The following is a 21,357-nucleotide window of genomic DNA, read 5'->3' as shown; positions in this document are numbered from 1 at the left end:
TCACCGCTTGCTAACTGCCATAATGTCTTTCTAATCCTTTTTTATCGGCCCCGTGGCCGGCCACAAACTCAGTGCAGTTTTACAGAACTCACCTCTTAAATTAAGAGCAACCTTGGCAACCGCGCGTTCGCGAGTGTTGCCTGGTTGCTGATCTCTAACTCGCCTGTGCAGTCGCTGGTACAGATCTCTTCTAGGCCCCGCAAGGCACCCACACTCACCACCACTACACGCAGGACCTGCAGGTCGTGAGGGAGAGACACCAATTCAGGGCTATGGAGGCAGCTGTCGCAGCTTCCTTGCAGACTTGGCTCGACATGCCACCTCTGCTCAGTACACTGGTGTAGCTGTGCGAGGCGGTAAGTGAGGCTTATAGCATAGGTTTAGCTCCTTCTCCTGTGGGGAGTCGTTCCACAGCCATGTTTCTCGCTGGGCGAAACTCAGTTCCTTGCCGGAGGAGAACGAGTCGGTCAAGGCGAAACTTGAATTAGATGTTGAGGTTTGCTTGTTGGTCAGCATGTTACACGAACGAAGCAGAAATGTGACTGCTCGCGGCTCATCAATGATCCATCACATTGCCAGACGGGGCATTTAGTGTGTGCGAGATCAAAAACCTAAGTTCATATAACTCATTTTGTGCACTGTACTTCCAAGATGCACCCCACACTTTTATAGAATCACTTGGCTCAACAGGCGTGGTGCGTGTTATGTGGGATAACTTGGCACATGGCTTGAAGTGTACACCTCACAGCAGTAGTTCTCGTGTAATGCTAGTTAATTACGTGTAGGTGTACGGTGGGGGAGAAAAGAATACTCCCCACCAGTTGCATCAGCAAACAAGCGCGTTGTGTCGTGTTATCTGAGCTATTATATGCTTGTAAATGGACCGAGATACATATGATGTATTAAATTTGGGTGTGGCATGCAGTGTAAAGCTGCAAGGCCGCATGTGGCAGCTCAGTACTCTCCCAATAACCAGGAACCCGGCCAGTCGCACATGGAGGCATGTAGTTTTCCTGGTCAGGGAGGAGAACTGTTGGAGGACAGTGAGCAGACTAAGGCCGTGTGCAGCCAGTGCTGCCTCGAGTGTGGCCCTTTAAACATGTCTTTTTGGCTGCAATTAAGAAATTTCTCACCATGTTTCATGCTCTGTAATGAAAAAAACTAGGTCCTGGCACAAAGCTGATGTGTGGCAAAACATTCAGACATACGTACTTTAAAGTGTAGTCATCCACAATGAAGTAGGTACCTTGCCTTGTTAATTATTCGCTTAAATTCAGAATTTGTCTCGCTGTTTTATGCTGTGTAATAAAACAAAAAAATAGGTCCTGCCCTTGTGAATCTGATAGGTGGCAAATCACCAAGACACGTGTACTATAAGGTATAGTAGTCCACAATTAAGTACCTCATCTTGTTTGTTAATTATTTTCCCTTAACTCTTAACATGTCACTTTGGCTATAACTCCAAATTTTCTCATCATATCTGGGTCTTGATAATTAAAATAGGTCCTGCACTTGGTGGTGTGTGTGTATGTGTGTGTACACACACACACACACACAAAACCCCCCCCAGACGTTTGCTTTAAAGAAGGCCAGAATGAATTAAGGAAACCTGAAAACACCCTCTAACTTTTCAGGTCCAGGTAGTTTGAAAATAGCACTTTCTACAAAACAGACTATGTCTAGGAGACGAATCCTGTAAGGAGCAATGCTAAACTACTGAAAATTTTATGTCTGAAGCAAAATTATATCATTGAAATAATTTGGGGGTAACACCTTTATTTTTGACATATTTTTGTGGTTTGTCACTACCCTTAATAATTTTAATGAAATAATTCTGCTTCAGCACCCAAATCCATGTTGGTTGTAGATATTGTTTTTTGGTCTTGATTTTTTTCTCCATTTCCTTCCTTCTACCTTACGATGCAGCAAAATTATGATACAGCAAAATGAAAGCAAAATGTTAAGTAACTTGGTTTTCTACCATTATATGTGAGGTATGAAACATTATTCACCGCTTTAGCTTCTTAATTAATTTCATAAACTAGTTTTTCTTGAGAAAAACACCAACTACCACTGAATACACAAGCTGCACAAAGCATGCAAGAAGGCATCACTTCTATAGGAAAAGTCAAAAGTGTTTTAAGAGTATAAACATATTTACACAATTATTTAGTTTAAATTTTGTAATGAAACTGACAAATGAATATTTCAAATGTGTTTTAAAAACACTGAAAATTTTTTCTGAAAGTACAACCTATGCTTGCAACGAAAATTGAGTGTTTGTTGCAGCCAATTGCATTCATGAAGTTGGTTTGGTGATAGTGCAAGTTCAACAGTCGATTAAATTATGTCAAATACCTGTACATGATAAGCTTCCCTCTGCTTCCTACTTCAATATACATATCAGTTTCAAAAAAGAAAATTATTATTAGAAAGCGTGAGATGCATTAAGTCTGTAGTATGCAGTACTATACCTAAATTGTTTTAAATATTTCTTGCACATCTGACAGATAATAAATAAATAAATAAAAATAAAAAAAATTATTTAATTAATAAATTAAACATAGGGAACAATTTTTGTAGCTAAAATTGTTTGTATTAAAATTAAAAAAAGCTTTTCAGTAACAAACTTTTATTACATATACAAACAACATTTTGAACAATTTACATTCTCATAGCAAAAATTGAAGCTAAAAAAAATTTCATTACACAGTAATGAAAAATAAGTCAATGATTTAGTGCTATAAACACAATTACTATTTCAACATAAAAGAAAAGCATAAGGTTACCAAAAATATTAATAAACAACATTACAACCACACCTCAAACACACCTGTTTACACATTTTTTTGATAACAATTCCAGAATTATAATCCATAAAGGATGTGATTTACTTTCAACAGTTATAAATGGTGGTTTGAAAACCACGGAGGCAAAAAGATGGAGAGTGGGCGTGTACAATCTTCGCCATAACAACTGAAGTCAAGATGAGAACCATACTCCACCCCACCCCACATTCCCTGTAGAGCAGAACTTTTTAAATTCTAATTAAGTTTAATGCTAATTGCTTGCTGAAGTTTTGTTAAGGTGGGGTTTCAAACGCCATGTTGATTTTTTTTATTTTCTTGTCATTACCATTTTTTAATGACTATTTCTGTAAATTTAACACTTGCATTTGTTGTTCTGTAAAAATATTCTCAAGATATTTACCAAGTGTTGCATCATGGGTTTAAAAAGTCACACAAATGTTTGTAATTGTCATCATTTGTGAAACTTGTTACATCACACTTGGTAAGTATCGCTTAAAATATGTTAAAATTTACAGAAATAGCCCTTAACTAATAGTAATGGTGGGAAAAAAAAAACACGTAGCATGTGACACCTCCTTAACATGTTTGTTTAACAATACTTGCTTCATTATTTTTTTTAAATCCTTTCCAGCAAGCTCCTTTCAAACTCTCAAACATACTTCTAGCATGGGTTATCCTACAGCTATGGTTTGTTTTGATAACCAATTGCTAATCAGAGTGACTTCAACTTCAGAACAGACACACACTCCATAGACTAATACCTCCATGTTAAAAACAGCATCACCAGAGTGACTTCACTACTGCAGAACATTACGTGTTAACGCTACGCTAGGTTTACCCACTGTTTACACAAGGCAAATACTTGCGTACAACTGATAGAAAATACTTCTTAAATTAAGTGTTGATCACTGTGCGTCACTCCTACAACAACGATTTTTCAAACGTTCAAGAGCACAGTCGATGCTACCACTAAAAAAAAAAAAAAATTACATCCTCGAATGTTGCAGTCCAAAAGAACTTAACCTATTTTTATTCTTGCAAAAATGCTGAAAGAAATATTTACCATGCCTCCAATACAAAAAGGCTTTTACCTTTCTCTGATAACTGGTATATATACACACATACTGGTTTGGAAAAAAATACAGTTCTCTTTTAACCGCACCTTCCAAGTGATATGATGGTTAGTATTAACAATAAGAGTGACACACGCTAGCCTCAAATACCAATGTATGTATCTCCATGTTGAATTTCATTTCAAGTTACAGCCAATTCTGGGAGGTTAGTTTCAGCATGAACAAACAGATCAGTGGCTTACTGAGACAAAAAACAAAATGGTTGGTTCACACACAAATAAGCATTTTTTTTTTCTTTAGGTACCTCTTACCTATAAGCGACTGTATCTGGTGCGAACATACTACTACACATGGCACAAGAGTACTCTAAATTTTACAACATCAATATCACAATCTTTTCCTTTAATATTCCAGTTATTAAGAGAACATAATTTCGAACATGTATATGGATGTAGTGGTCATAAATATTTGTGCAATAGAAAGACACACACAGGAAGCAATCACTGCAAATAGTGTTTAGGTTTGAAAGCCATTAAAGTTTATATCAGTGATATGTATGAAGGGAAACCTGCATATAATGCAAGAGCAATAACAATTATGGTACATGTATTATTAAAAAACTTTCCCCCCCTATAAACCATGTCAAATACATTCATAAGACTACATACTGATCAAGCATAAGTAAAAAAAAAAACATTTCAACTGGAGAAGTACTAGTTACAATTCTTGCCATTATTATTTTTTTAGTCACCCACACATATACACACTCAAAATGAAATTAATAATCATTTAACAGCTGTTCGAAAATAAAATATTAGCAATCCAGTCAACAAACAACACTTTGATACCTACAGTTTCAATTAACATACATGTGTTTGTAACTTAGGGCTATTCCGATACCAATATCTGGTGGTGAAAATACATAATAGTTAAAATATTTTAGAAAATTGGTTATTGAAAATAATATATATAAAATGATTCCCTGAAAATTTAAAACATATAAAAAGTATTGGAAGAAGATAACTTTTTAATAATTAATTTAGTAAACTTTTGTAATAGTACATAATTTGTATAAAACACACAAAAAAAAAATTTCTCAAGGGCATGAAAGTTCATCTTTGATAATCCAATCAGGATTTTCACTTCACAACAAAAACTGTGATTGAAGCAGCATAGTAGGTAGGAAATTCTTAATGTGGAGACATAATTGGACTTATCACCTGACTTCAATTATTTATTTTACAATCAAGTAAAAACCAGTTATTTGGGGTTACCGATGACCATTTTTCCAACTCTAATATGAATAGAAGACAAAGAGGAAGTTGAAGATCGTAAATTAAATATATTATATAGACAGATCTGGACTTATAGTCATTAGGTTAACATTGGCTGAGGATTATCGCTCAGAACTGCCTAAATCATCTGATGTTAAAAAAAGCTATGTGAATATGCTTGGAAATGGCACTCAAATACACACACACTTGTGCTTTCCAATTTTCAGGGATAGTTTTTGCAAAGAATGCAAACTTCTTATTGTTTGCTTGCTTTTTTTTAAAACTTATCAAAAAATTTTCATATTACTAATTGTACACCAGTCTAAATTTAAGCAATAAATTCTGCTGTTTTTGCAGAGTTTGCAAACTTCTTATTGCTTGGTTCCATTGTTTTTCAATCAACAAAAATTTCCCTCATTACTGACTGTCTGTCCTCCATCTGAATTTAAGCAATAAATTCTGCTATTCAATGTCCCCATGTTATTAAATACCTGGTAGTCATATCAGACCCATTAAGGGGTCCTCTTACTTGGGCACACGCACACACACACACACACACACACGATGTGCAAAGCTCCAGAAGAAATCAACTGATTTAAAAACTGCTCAAGATTCACGAGTGGTGTCTGTTTACGAAAAACACTTAAGAATTGCTGAGCGTGGATGGGCAGTTTTTGTTTCCGCATTTAGTTTCTAACCCAGGGGCACAACAACTAAATTTTCAAAGGGGGGGCAATATACCTTTTTATAAAGAATCATAGATCCCCCCTATTGAAGTGTTGAAGTGGGGGGCCGGGGGTCCTCCCCCGGGAAAATTTGTATTTCAAGGTCGAAAATGAAGCTATTTAAGCAGTTTTATTATCTAAAAATTGATTACACAGCTAGTGGAAATAACATATCCGACTTGTACAGCACTTTCTTTGCCCCCGTTTGCCCCCTCTTCAAGGTTTCAGAAGGGGGGGGGGGGGGGTGGGCAAAATACCCTTGCCCCCCCTCCCTCCTGTTGTTGCGCCACTGTTCTAACCTATAAGTATTTTTAGGAGAGCGAAAAGGGTACGACGTGTGTTCTCATAACACATTTTTAGACATGAAAATGCCTGGTAAACAATTTTCAAAGCACCCAAGGGCCTTGCCTTACACCTGTATCTTCATTTCTCCGCCATATAACGTTATGGTTACCGCTCATACATCACAGTTGCCCCATGCACTACAAGAAGACTGCGCACCAGTCCACAGCCTTGCGTTTAGAGGTTTTAGAAGCACCGCCTCACCAACTAAGAAACACCCATGTCTAGACAGGTCTCTTAATACCTATATTTGAACTGGGAGATACAAGACACACATTTATATTGTACAACAAAGACTCTTAACCTCTATTTTGATTACTGCACAAGATGATATGCAACACCTTTCCTACACTTTGAATACAAGCAAATATTTGTTATTTCAGAGTATAAGTGAAGTAGACCTGGTTATCCGCAGCTCAATCATCCGATTTGCGCCTTAACCATAATTTTTTATCTAATAATGGGGTAGTATTTGATTGAAAACAACTGTTCCTCATACTAATAAAGTCTGCTTGCTAAATACTGTAAGTAAATCACTATTAAACTATTCTTTGGCTCCTAAAATATTTAAATGTGCAAAAGTACACAGTATTTAATAAATTAACTCTTTTAAAAAACAGACACTTTGATTTTCTTTGCTCATGTAGTCAAAGCCCGCATGAACAGACTGTACACCTCCACTCTCGCAGCGCGTAAATCTGCTGTGTAAGTCTCACGTCTGCTGGCTTGGAACTGTAACTGCATGTTTGTTTTACTTACACTTAAAATAAGGTTACTACTAAAGTACAGTTAAGATATTGTTGAGTGCTCACATTCAGTTGTGAAGCAGAATTTTTTAAAAATCTTTTTGTTTAGTAAAGTACCTACTGCATTATGACAGAAATTGCCAAAAGAGAAAGCGAGCGTTATAACTAGCACCAGGATTTTATGGTGTAATAACAAACATAATTTATTAATTTTATCACTTAAAATAGTGGATTATGTCTTTACCATCATTAAAAATGAAAACAAATGAATAATAAGTACATATAAAGCTCAATTACATTGATCAATAACTTCAAAAATTTCTAGTAAGACACTTCAAATTTTTACACAAAACAATACTACATACCTATACTGATAAGAGCAAATAAAACATCCAATAAAAAAAACATTCAGTCAACACCATTAAAAACCCAAAATAATTACACTTACATACTCTCTGGTCCTTTACCCATGACTGTATAGTATCAGCTATGACTTCTTTTATTTACTTTTAAAAAACTATATATAGATGGAAACTAAATTTTTTTTATTTAGTACATGCCTTTTTAGGTTTATAAATATATATCAAACTAAATATTTATGAGATTAATTCTTTATTTTAATAGCGTAAATGAGGTAACCCAAGTGAATGTTGCTGCACTTCGGTGTTCTGAGGTGTTATTGACTTCCATTACGGTGTTTGGCAGTGTATTGACTTCCAATTTGCAATCATTTCAGATTTATCACTATTCAATACATTATCTTTCCTCTAGTTATGACCACTGATTCTAAATAATATTGTCACGATCCACCTTCAGAGGGGGGGGGGGGCGAGAATCGTAGCTCTTTACATAGAAACAACTCGCTTGGCATCAACTAGTCTTAACTTCATAAAATACTTTACTGTACCTAGGATCATAGGTTCGTCATCCCGTACAGGATGTCTGGTGAGAGCTGAACTAAGGAGATTTTGCAAAATAACATAATACTTAATTAAAATTATTTTATTCTTAAAGTCAAATACTCAACATCATTTTAAAGAACATTTAAATAGCGGGATTACAATTTAAAACAATAATCTCTTTACTTCCTTAACGATTGAACGACCTTACAAGAGAGAGAATGAGAGAACTTCACTAAACACTTCCCTAGTCCTTCCGAATACCTCAAATCATAATTAATACTTAAAATTAAAACAAAGATAAGTCCATACTCACATTTTCCGAAAAGCCTTTCTTGATCGATTACTTTAAAAAAATAACGTAGGGGCCTCTCCTGCCCTTGAAATCCCGAACGAACATTACATTTTAAAAACTATGACGCGTGACCCCTGACGAGGGCCATAGCCTCCGCCCGAAAGCTTGACGACTACATTATGACCTAACTTAAATTAAACGACTCGTGGCCTCTGGCGTCGACCATAGCTTCCGCCCGAAAGCTTGAATTCCTACATCACGAACGAACTAACAACTCGTGACCACAGGTGAGACGCATAGCCTCCGCCTGAGTGAGCCCAGAGTCACCACTCACTTGCGCTTAAATTCGCGCGCCCTGCCGCGCCTACCATAACAAAAGCTCGTTATTGAAGTCAAATTTACTAAACAACTAACTAGAACATCTGGGAAGACTACCCCCCCTCTACCCCAATGTGCAGGCCACACCGCGCGGCTTGTTACGACAGCGCGCCCCAGTAACTGCGGCCCGTGGCTGCGCCAGCGCGCGGCCAAACAAACAAACAAAATTCTGCAAGCCCGCAGCGCGCCGCGCCGGCCCCGTGCCCCAATTACATGGTCACGCCACTTGCGCTGACGAGTGAACAGAGCAGCCAGCCCAGAGTCCCGTCAGTAAAGTCCCTAAATTTGATTTCAACAACCCTGCAAAATTTCAACCCGCGACATAACCCTCCCCTCACAGAGCTCGAGCCCCATCGAGCTACCTCAAAATTACAAATTGTCTTTTTCCATTAAACCATAACTATAAATTCCTCATTTCACAAAAATAATAATTTTCTTAGTTCCTTGCTGTCTGAACATACATCTAGATTCTGCATAAGATTTATTTTAAAACAACAAGTATTCATAAAATTAAATGTAAAACTTTTATCTGGTTTGTTCTCACAGGAACCTTCAGAGGCTCGAGTTCTCAATTCTAAAAAAATTGTTCTGTTAGTGAAGCTCTCTTTACAAATTAAATTACTGTTCTTAGTTTCTCAGTATTCGTTAAACAATGTGCAAATTCTTGATAATTATTATTATTATTTTTTTTTTTTCGGTTTCCGTTTATTACCATACTTCTTTCGTTCTTCAAAAAAAATTAAGTGTCCTTACAGTGTTTCAATTAATTAAACTCTTATCTCGTGAAGGTTGGTGCAACTCCTCGAAGTCAGTGTTGTCGAGAAGAGTAGCTCCCTGGGCTGGCCATCAGCAAACACCACTCAACTCCAACAGCTACTGGACTGGCTTCCAGGGCAGCTCACAACTTCTCCCCACATCTGCTTCGGAGTTGTGCCATCCTCATCACGAACAGATTACAATTCTGAAACATCATCAACAGGCATTACCATCACGCCTGACAAATACAAAACTAACTACTAAACTGCAATCGATGGGCAAGGATGCAAACACACAAAAAAATAAAATTAATTAATTCAACTGCTAACATAAAGTATCCCACCCTTAGCATAATCTAATCAGGCAAATAATTTGATAGGAAAAACTTAAGGAAGGGAAACATGACCTCCAATGATTTTCCCTAACTCTTGAGTCTTGATCTTCTCTAGACAGCAAATAGTCCCCACGAAGTAACTGGGTTGAAGGTCAGTTCACATGACCCACCCATAACCTCTTCTACTCTTCTTTTCTTCTGGGGGCAACCACAATGCCCACCAATCTCTCTCCATGGTGCCGAACCAGCTATCCCATGAGAGTAAACAACGTAGTCAATAGAAGCGCAGAGGGGAAACACCAATCTCTGGCTTGTCGAGTCATAAAACTGCTTTATCTTCTTCTTCTTCTGAGTAAAAACATCTGATTAATCTTGCTACTATTCTTCCCAACAATAAAAAAAAAGTTCATCAGGTATCTTCATAAAAAAACATTCTAACTAATACTTAATAAGTCTTCTTTTTCTTCTTTTTTTTTTGTTAGATGTAATAGAAGGCCATGTTAGGGAGGTTATAGGGAAAAAGAGTGGCCAATTCCCACCCCATCACCCACCTAGATCATGACTAATTAACTTTTAAACTTTCTATTTCAAACAAATTAAAAAAAAAACATTTTTTTTTATTCAAACTTTTAAACTATAATTACTTTTACTTCATAACCTCAAAAGCTAATCAATAATTCTAAATGAAATTGTGATTTACTGCATCCTTGTTCCATCCGATCTGTTTGTTTATAACCTTTCTTGTAAAGTATAAAATTTTCAAACATTACTAATTCAAAAAAAAATTAAATTCTGGTGTCCTTTGAGTTACAATTAACTTTACTATTTCTTAGCTTGAAATAATTTAAGTTTTCAGAACTATTTCATTGTCTAATTCACAACACTTAAAAATCAACTCAAAACAACAAATCATCAAAATCAATAAGATCATCTGACCTACCTATCAGTACTGTGAACTTGAACTGTTCGTACACATTTATAATAAGCTATTGTATTTAAATTCCAACCTAAATAAGGTTTAAAAAAAACTACTAATCCCTCTGTAAATTAAGAAAATTAACTTTAAAAATTAAACTTAAGGTATTAGTTCTTTTTGACAGCTACCACAACTCACTAGTTCCATTACATTACTATAACCTAAAAAGTTCTGTAAATAATGTTTATAACAAAAAAACTCCAGTTACTGTCTTCCATAAAAAAATAAAACTTTACATGACCTTATTAATCTCCACTTGTAAGTCCATGGCTGCCAGCTTTCTCTTCTCTTGTATCTTCAGTCTTGGCTCTTGTTTCAGTGATCTTGTATCTTGTCTCTCGAACTCTTGTCATCTTGTAAACTGGACTGCTGCTCAGCTCATCTTAAGGAATCTGTAACAGTTTCAAAAATACATGTTAATTTAAATTACATAATTCCTGTTCTTTAGTCCTAAAAAAAAATTGTATTATTAGTACACATTACCCTGAAACAACATTATTATTCATTGTTTATTACTTAAAAAAAATGCTTTACCATAAAATCCTTTTTTGTTCTTTTCATTAGGCCTATTTATTTTCCTTCTTCTTAATTAAATTTTGCTTCAAATGTTAATCCTAACTTAAGACCTACCATCTATTTATTATTCATTACCTACATTATTTATGTTACCCTAAAATTCCCATAAGTTTCTAATACTTCCTATCAAAGACATTCTCTCTAAAAAAAAAATTTACTTGTGACTCTTAACTTAACAAACTTAAAAAAAACTTTTACACTAGACTTAACTTATTATTCATTCTTAGTTACTAAATTTCTATATGTAAACTTTAGTACTTACAAACAAAAACTGCCTATTTCTCTCTACCTCTTAATCTCTTTCAATTATTACAATAATAATGTTACCTTGCATCTTTAAACTTTCTTCTTTTCAATTAAATTAGACATCTCATAACAATAAAAATTCTGCCTATACTCTTCTTATGGGTGTACAAACCAACAACAAAATTTCAAATTCTCAAGTTTCCTTATATTTAAATTATGCAATGCACATAACCTCTGTGGTGCCTGTACCCTTTTAGGCCTACCACCTTCTCCTCTCACAGCATGACAACTCTTATTCCTCGGGGTCTGTATTCACTGTTCCAAATCAAATATCTCAAAAAAATTAAAAACAAATTTATTATTTTAAGAAAACAAAAATTTACATTGAATTTACTATGGAGCCTGGAAATCTTAATGTCTCACAGCAGCTAACATGACTAAATCCCATGGAACCCCAGGTTTACATAACCTGTGCCCAAAAATTTAAGCATACCAGGCTTTCCCTGCACTGGTTTTACAGCATCACACACTATTTAGGGCCCCTGATCTGCCATCAGTCCCAAGGAGTTTTCCCACAACCCCTCTACACAAGCGCCTACCGCATTCCTCTCAATTGGCTATCGGTTTTACGGCATTCTTTTGGGATCCGACCATCAAGTTAGGGCTAATCGAACACTAAACCTCCATACTTCCAAACTAATGTAAATCAATTAAATTTTCTCTGTAAATTCTAAAAATCAAAAAAAATTATTCCAACATGCCAAAGAAACTTCCAAAAAAAATTCATAATCTTATCTTCAAACCATTAAAATAAAAATAAATAGATTACTCTGTTTTCTCCTTAATAACTGTAAACTGTCAACAAATATCATGTCGTAAATTTTAACTATGCTTACTGACTCTTAATCATAAAATCTCATTTGTCCTAATTAATAAACAACCGATTTCCTTAAAATCTCACTGTATCTCTCACACTCAAACTCCACTGGCTGAATATCTCAATAAATTCAAAAACAATTATCTAAACTCTTAAAGAAATTCCTCCCCAATTATTCAAATTACTTCACCTTATTTTATTTCATTACTTAAAACACCTTACTCAAAAAAAATTAATTAATTATCTTCCATTATTATTTGACCAGAAAAAACTTTCTCATTAATTAATTTATTAAAATTCAATTTCACATTAGGCAAGTACACTAACTCTCTACAGCAATGTTTCTCATTTCCCTCCTTCCTAACTGAATCCAATCTTACTTAACCTCCTCACAAAATAACCAAAAATTTCACTGTAGTGCCTATCTGCTATAGGCCCACTACACAGCAAGGGATTCTAACCCCACCAACAAACTTCATTGAAATGGTACCCTATCCCATACAGGATAGCCACTTCGGTACTACCATGGGGAACTCCTGCCCCAAACTACTCACAACTCTCAGGATTCTCCTAACCCTTAATTCACGTAGCCAGCCCATCTCCTATGGGTCTGCTCTACAATCCCTACTTCCCAGGGACACAACACCTCACCTTAGGGTCCCTCGCCCTAAAGAAAACATTAATTTTCTCTGTTCCCTTGGAGTAAATTCCCTCTACACACAAAAACTATCCTTCCCACTTTTCTCAATGCTTATCGATTTTATAGTGTACCTCCTTAATAATGTTTACAAATCCCAAAAAAATATTTTTAAAACCGAGGTAGGATTTAACTAACAAAAACATAAACAACTTACAACGAAACACTTCTAGCCTATACATCATACACTTCTTAAATTAAATTACTTACATACTGAAAGTTCCTCTTCTTCTAAAACACACTTAAATTTAAATTTATTTAACCAATAGTCTATTTTCTTATCGCTAAGTTACCGTACAGCTGATCAAAACAAGGTCACGGCCGTCCACGTCTCCGTATGAGCCCGTGACGTCACCGAATTCCATCAGGTGCGCCAACCCTCGCTTGCGGTTCCTCCGTTCTCCGCTAGGTCTCAGCACCTCCCCGTCACGTGTTCACTCTGCCACGTCCACTGACGTGTCGTTCTGTAACAACTCTCAACATTTTTCTAATTAAAACAAAACATCACTATAAATTCTATAACTCTCTTTTACATAAACTCTCGTTTTCTCTTTTTACTTCCTTTCTAACGTTTATCCTTCCCTCGACTGATTTAATTCGTACGTCTCGTCTCCTACGCGCACGAAAACAAAACAAACTTCACTTGAAAATAATTCCTATTTACGACAAAAACTTTATTTTAAATTATAATTCTCTTAACCTACAATCTTAAAATGAACTTCAATTAAATTAAACCACTTGCATTATCTCTAATAAGCATTTAACTTATAACGTATTCTCCTCACGTAATAATCCCCGATATAAATCTACAATAAATTCAACGACTTAAAACAACTTATCACTATAAACTTTATCCTTACAAGTATCCTCAAATAAACATCTGTTACGTCAAAAAAAAAATCTCAAAGACTTCCTCCACTATAGACTAAAATTCCGTAATCCTCTCCTCAAGTAAACTCTTAATAACCTGCTATCAGAAGCTGAAACTAACTTAATAATAAACATAAAAATCTACCTCTCTCTCTCCAGAAATAGAACCTACCCGGCGCCTCCACCATTTCTGTCACGATCCACCTTCAGAGGGGGGGGGCGAGAATCGTAGCTCTTTACATAGAAACAACTCGCTTGGCATCAACTAGTCTTAACTTCATAAAATACTTTACTGTACCTAGGATCATAGGTTCGTCATCCCGTACAGGATGTCTGGTGAGAGCTGAACTAAGGAGATTTTGCAAAATAACATAATACTTAATTAAAATTATTTTATTCTTAAAGTCAAATACTCAACATCATTTTAAAGAACATTTAAATAGCGGGATTACAATTTAAAACAATAATCTCTTTACTTCCTTAACGATTGAACGACCTTACAAGAGAGAGAATGAGAGAACTTCACTAAACACTTCCCTAGTCCTTCCGAATACCTCAAATCATAATTAATACTTAAAATTAAAACAAAGATAAGTCCATACTCACATTTTCCGAAAAGCCTTTCTTGATCGATTACTTTAAAAAAATAACGTAGGGGCCTCTCCTGCCCTTGAAATCCCGAACGAACATTACATTTTAAAAACTATGACGCGTGACCCCTGACGAGGGCCATAGCCTCCGCCCGAAAGCTTGACGACTACATTATGACCTAACTTAAATTAAACGACTCGTGGCCTCTGGCGTCGACCATAGCTTCCGCCCGAAAGCTTGAATTCCTACATCACGAACGAACTAACAACTCGTGACCACAGGTGAGACGCATAGCCTCCGCCTGAGTGAGCCCCGAGTCACCACTCACTTGCGCTTAAATTCGCGCGCCCTGCCGCGCCTACCATAACAAAAGCTCGTTATTGAAGTCAAATTTACTAAACAACTAACTAGAACATCTGGGAAGACTACCCCCCCTCTACCCCAATGTGCAGGCCACACCGCGCGGCTTGTTACGACAGCGCGCCCCAGTAACTGCGGCCCGTGGCTGCGCCAGCGCGCGGCCAAACAAACAAACAAAATTCTGCAAGCCCGCAGCGCGCCGCGCCGGCCCCGTGCCCCAATTACATGGTCACGCCACTTGCGCTGACGAGTGAACAGAGCAGCCAGCCCAGAGTCCCGTCAGTAAAGTCCCTAAATTTGATTTCAACAACCCTGCAAAATTTCAACCCGCGACAATATAACGTTTCAGAGAGGAGAGAAAATTGCGAAACTTGTGGCTGAAAAATAGGCCTGTGCCAATATTTGAATTTTCAAACATCAAAATGAATATTTTATTATTCGTATTTGATACAATCTTGAATATTAACACTTCGAAAAAAAATGAATACTCAGTCGTTTACGAATAGGGCTGTGCATGATCTCAAGTCTTATTCTCTTCTCGATGAAATACAATCAACCCATACTACAAGTGTTAGTGACATCCCTGAACAAATGCATTAAATAATTCTTTAACTGCTGCTTTTGAACATAATCTCCTAATCTTTTTATATATTTTTTTAGTTGAAAAAATAAGTGTTTATTTGATTTTGAATTCCCAAAGCTTTGCACACACTTTTCATTACAAAAAAAAAAAAACCCTTACATTGCACCAAATAATTTCAAATTCAGAATTATTAACTATCATTATTGAACATAAATCATAAGTATATCAACATCAACAATATAATTCAACTTAAAAAGAAATGCCCAAGACACAAAATACATATAAAAATCATAGAGGTATAAAAACAAACCGAAACTGATTCTTAATATTACACTTCTAAAATAATAAATGCTATCACAAGATACCAAGACACACAAGCTTAGTTGATACAGATGCATTCATATACAACTACCTACATGTATTTTTCTTAGAAGGATATAGTACGGTTTTGAATCATCTAATATATTTTTCTTTGTATATATTTTTAATCTACAAAACTACATCATATTTAAGTAAATTATAGTGATAGTGATGTTTAACTACAGTATAAACTATTTAGTTTTTGGAAACTAAAATCAAATGGGAGAAAAAAAAAGCACAAGTAACTCAGTACACATGATAGAAGTGACACTTCTCTGGCAATTCAAACCTCAAATCTTGTACATCTCTTTGGCCAAGTACCTATTCTCTGTCCTTTTCGCATCAGTAATGTTTCATGAGAACGTTGCATTAAAATTCGGCCTTGAAATTTTACTCTCATCGCGTCCAAAGAAGTTTCACTTCAAAAACATTTTGAGTTCTAATTCAGTGATAAATACTGAAATAACGAAGTAACCAAACAGTGTTTTCGTAATTTTGTATTCCCATCACTTCAATTACTTAAAATAAATTTCAAAACCTAAATTTTATTGTTGTTGTTTGATATATAATTAGTTTAGACAATTATCAGTTGCATCTAATGAAATGTTTTACTGCAGTCAGTACTCATAATTAGGGACCCCAGAAAATGGTAAATAAAACTGGCTCATTTCGGTGTAAAAAAATGACAAAAGCGGTGCAAAAAATCGGTGTAAAAATAAGCAAGTGGTGCTAAAAATCAGTGTAAAAAGTTGGTGAGATACATTAAATTAAAATTGAAATTGGCAAACGAGAACTGTTTTGCTTCAAATTTTTTAAATTTTAATATTAAACATAAAATGCACTCAGTTGGCAAACACTAAAAAGTTTTTAGTGTTTCTAGTTTTCTTCTTGGTCTTGTCTCCTTTACAGCAACCCTGTGTTCCTCTAGCCTGTTCTATTCCATCTGTTTCTAACCAAATGTTGGTTTTTTTTTAAAAAAAATGTGTTGTAATATTACTAGGTTTGGAAATTAAAATAATGTATGGTCTGAATAAGAAGAAGAAAAGTAATTATAATTATTAATTACAGAAACAATAGTATTACAATTCATTGATTTAAGAAGAAAATGAAGTGGAGAGACTGTACAATCCATTAAATATGTAACATATTTTGAGCTGAAAAACTTGGAACAGTCAAGCACTTTATCACAACAAAATATTAACATTGATCTTATTTTAAGAGTCAATATAGGTACCATAAACAACAGAAAATACAGATAAACAAAAATTATAATTTTTTTTTATGAGTTGCGTTAGAAACGTGTTTTAGGCATGTGTCTCGACGCATCCAGTCCACACGAATGTTGCAAAACTTACACATTATTATCTTATCCTTAACATCAAATATATAAAATCCTTCCTGCTTCATCTCTCGTTCTCGATCGAAAACCGTAACTATTTTCGGCAGCTTAACACAAAAATAAGCACTACTAACTAGATGCTTGGAAATTAATACCGAGTAACTGAGACGTCATAAAAAAAAACACTACTGCAAGCTGCACCGTAAAAACATTTATGCCGTAGTGGCACGCACACGAAAAAATATTGTGTTCGGCCAGAATGAAACTATTATGTAAGCGTAAATATTGTGTTCGCTTCTGTGCGCTAGAATTTTTGAGAACTAATACCAACTACACGAAAATTGTGTTCGTAACGCTGCTACATAGCGGCAACGTAAATATACACGTTTGCCGCTATGTTGGAACTACAATCGATTTCGTTACGCGATATCAATACAATCGATAGTAAGATTATTTACAGTATCCGACCAATTGTAAACATTCTTGGTAACGGAAATTACGTGGATTTCGCGCTAAGTTTCGTGTTTTGTGAAAAAATTGCAGATTTCATGAAAACTGTGAGATAGTGCCCAATTTCGCGGTATTTCGTGTACTTCGCGGTTCACCATTTTCTGGAGTCCCTACTCATAATCAGTATTTGGATATGGGTAAAGCCCAAGCTGAAACAGTATGTTATCTCTGTGTCTAATATAAGCATTGTTTTTACGTTTTGTGCATTCAGGTCACATATTCCAGTGTTACAAATAGTCAGACAGGCACTTAAAATCTAATAAATAAATAACATAAGTATACCCTAATATGTTATTTTATTTTAAATAAATTAAAAAATGTTATTTAAACAAGCCTATTGATATGACAGTCAAAAAATTCCACATACATTAAATGCAAACAGCCTTATGAATGACTAAAATTGCAAACCTTCCTGCTATTACATTAAAAATAAAAAACCCTACACAAACCCAGTGAAGAATAAATTTTACACAATACAATTTACTGAACATAATATAAATGTAATTACTGTAAATAAGTCAAGCGTATGTCTAAGGTTTTTTTTTTGCAGACAGAATTGCAAAATGTTGATTGTCGCATGTATGACTGAACCCCAACAAAGTACACAACTGAAGCACTAAAAATGTGAATTAGGTGTGCGTAACTATGTTTGAAATACATAATACACACATGAACACCTACAAAATAAAACTTGGAAAAATGCTACTATGAAAGAATAAATATATAAAAAAAGGTGGATAAAAGATTATTGATGTCTTTTGGGAGAAAGCACCACCATTCAAGAGGTTTTGAAATGGGAACCTTACGATACCTGTGACACCTACTTGCAATCCTATATAAATAGAGTTCGAGTAATGGTGGAATGTACTGGTAGGAGTAGCTTCTACTTTATTTCACATTCGAAATGCAGTACCTGCACACAGAAACTGATGTGTATTACGGAAGACCGCACCATGGGTTTGAGCAAAGACTTTGTAGTACTGATATAAAAATATGCTTTAGTGACTGACCATGTTTAGGGAACTTAAAAAATCATGATCACAATAAACTAAAAAATAATTATAATGTGAATTATTATGTTTTGAAGTTAATTTTCTAATTTTTTCCTGTCTTTTTCACAAATTTCTACACAAATAAACTAAAGCTGTATTTCCTACTGCGCTGGTGTTTTGTACTTCTTCTCCCAACACTGAGAACCACCACCGTATCGTCACATACTAGGCCGAGGGGTGCAACCGTTTGGTTGAAAAACTACACGCTCTGCGCCTAAACTGCGTTACTTATGCCTGTTGTTTTTTTAAACCTTATACAGTGGAATATTTGTTTAGTATTTTCTTAGATAGAAATTATTGGCATGAAATTTTGTAAAGCGATACAAAAAAAAAATTTTCTGCTTAATATCTTTAAATATTGCACTTAAACTACAAACATAATGCAATCTAACCAGTTTCACATATTTACTGCAGAATATAGGTTCAAATTTCCCATACTCTATTGTGTTACCCTGAAAAAAAAAAAACTAAGAATTTGAAGTCAATTTTGACGATAAAGAGTTACTGTATTAATCAAATGTGCAAACCAAAATATTTTCAGATGTTTTAAACTAAAATGGTTAAGATGTTTACATTTACAGTCATCTATAAAATACACTCATTACTTTATAGAATACTGATTACTATTATCATCCAAAATAACTTACTGGCATCCATGAGCATGGTTCATTCAACCAGAACAGTTTTAAACATAAACTAAAGCTCACACTTAACTTTAGGTCAAAATTATAACTTATGCTAATGTTTTCCATAAGCTTACAAAAATTTCATTGACATATGAATTATGGATTTCCCTAATCACTTTCAAATTTTCTGACTTTTATAAGATGCCCAGGTTAATAAGCTTAAATTTAACTCTCATGAGAAACTGTAGTCAACCTTTTTCACAAAGTAGGTTACAGATAACATTAATTAACTCTTGATAACTATTTCACAGTCAACTAGGAACCATCTTACAGCAGTAGTTTCCACATGGTGGTTTCGACACACAGACGGCTGTATTGCACAGTTGACCGGCACCCTGCACTGCCTCTCAAGAGACGATACTCTTTTTCCTTTGCGCTGGAGTACAGGTTCCAGCATGAGAAACATTTTCCAGAGCAAGTTCTGATCATCATATTTAGCATTCTTCAAGTAAAAAAATTTCAGACCCTGTCCACTGTCGGGTCGATTCTCGTCTCATAAAGAGGGGCGACATCTGCAGTGATGCAAACTAAAGGAGATGGAGGAAAGCTGGTGGTTGGCGTGGCATCAGGCGCAGCTGCAAAACTGGCCAAAAAAACTTCTACCCAAGCCATTTCTCTTCAACCTCAATTGTAATGCCCCAGATGCTTAGGTCAAAAATGACAGCAACATACCCACAAGCCAACGGACATCTCTAGAGGCAAGTTACTGCCGTCTTTACGTCGGTTGACAACCAGGAAGGTAAAAACATCTGTTTATCACTTCACTGTGTAATCCACGCGCATAGTTTTTAACCGGGCAAGCAGATTGCACAGATACGACTCCACCCTGGCGGGCTGGTACCAGCACACACCTTAGCACCGAAACAGTCGCCGAGAGCTCCCGAAGACAGCGAGAGCGCGTCTACTTGGGGCCCACGTGGTCCCAGTCGGCGAGGGCCTTCAGGTCGACGTGCTCGAACCTCCACCTCTGTGTCTGCGACGTGGGGTCACACGTCGTCACGAAGATCGTCTGCCGGCCGGGGTCGCAGTCCAGGCAGCGGGGGTTCCCACCGTGCACCAGCCACTGATGATCCTGGAACACACACCGGCATTCCTTATGTCATCATTTGCGATAAGACAACGTGAAATTTCATGTGAATTCAGACATTTTTGAGAGAAAATGCAAATTCTTCACTTTTTTTTATAAAATACTGAGAAATCACTTCCAAACACTCAGAATAATGTGAAATCGAAGGTTAAATTTGAACTTACACCAATTTCATTTATAATTTGGGGCCAAAAATTGTAAAGTAAAATTGAAATATGTCTGCATACGTTATTTTTCTAACTACAGTTTTGGTTTTCATCCACCTGTAACATTTGCTGTTTTAAAAAACACTTCAGTGTCACCAAAGGTAAGATGCTTCAATACTACGCTACGTGAATGTGTAATCAGCCGAAAGCTAAAATACATCTCACACTTAAGATTGCAGTACAGAGTAAATGGCAAACCACTCGTGCTGAAATGTAACCACCCACCTTGTTAACATTAAAATCTCAATTTGTAAACCATTTTTAATTATAATGGATACATAATAATATTTTTTTTAAAATTTTACTATATGTTGAATTGCCTTCTAATAAATAGTGTCCATGGACAGTATTACTACAGTTGTCAATTTGAAAGTAAAAAGAAAATTTAATGTTAAACAACAATAATTATTATTTCACAGGAGAAACTACTTGTAGCAGTTGGTCACTATAAATAACAAGGCATTCTATAAAATTATGTGCTATGCTCAAAAATATATATATTTTTTTTAAATATTAAATATTATAAAATAATTTTTGAAAAATACAGTTGAAACTAAGGAGGCATCTTTCAATTACGACTTCTTAGAAATAAAAATTGAATATTATTAACTAATGCTTTCAATGAAATACAACAGGAAAACAAATTTACAAAATTGTTATTGCAAAGTTTACTTTACAAAATACAATGTTTCAAATAAATTTTAAATGT

General features: G+C 35.4%; 1 protein-coding gene across 3 annotated transcripts in view; it reads right to left on the bottom strand.

Moving 5' to 3' along the window:
• Positions 1-2,615: 2,615 nt before the first annotated feature.
• Positions 2,616-21,357, bottom strand: part of LOC134536724 (putative polypeptide N-acetylgalactosaminyltransferase 10) — a 93,327-nt gene continuing 74,585 nt past the window's right edge. For 2 of the 3 annotated variants that reach the window (XM_063376604.1, XM_063376605.1), the window contains one exon: positions 2,616-20,427. In XM_063376604.1, the coding sequence (XP_063232674.1) occupies positions 20,257-20,427 (171 nt within the window). In that variant the 3' untranslated portion in view covers positions 2,616-20,256. The remainder of the gene's footprint in view (positions 20,428-21,357) is intronic. The other variant, XR_010075854.1, reaches the window with a different exon arrangement.

The sequence above is a fragment of the Bacillus rossius genome, chromosome 11, assembly GCF_032445375.1.
Source record: "Bacillus rossius redtenbacheri isolate Brsri chromosome 11, Brsri_v3, whole genome shotgun sequence".
In the NCBI taxonomy this organism is placed as follows: domain Eukaryota; kingdom Metazoa; phylum Arthropoda; class Insecta; order Phasmatodea; family Bacillidae; genus Bacillus; species Bacillus rossius.
Note: the sequence above shows the minus strand (reverse complement) of the source record. Positions and strands in the feature narration are given on the sequence as shown.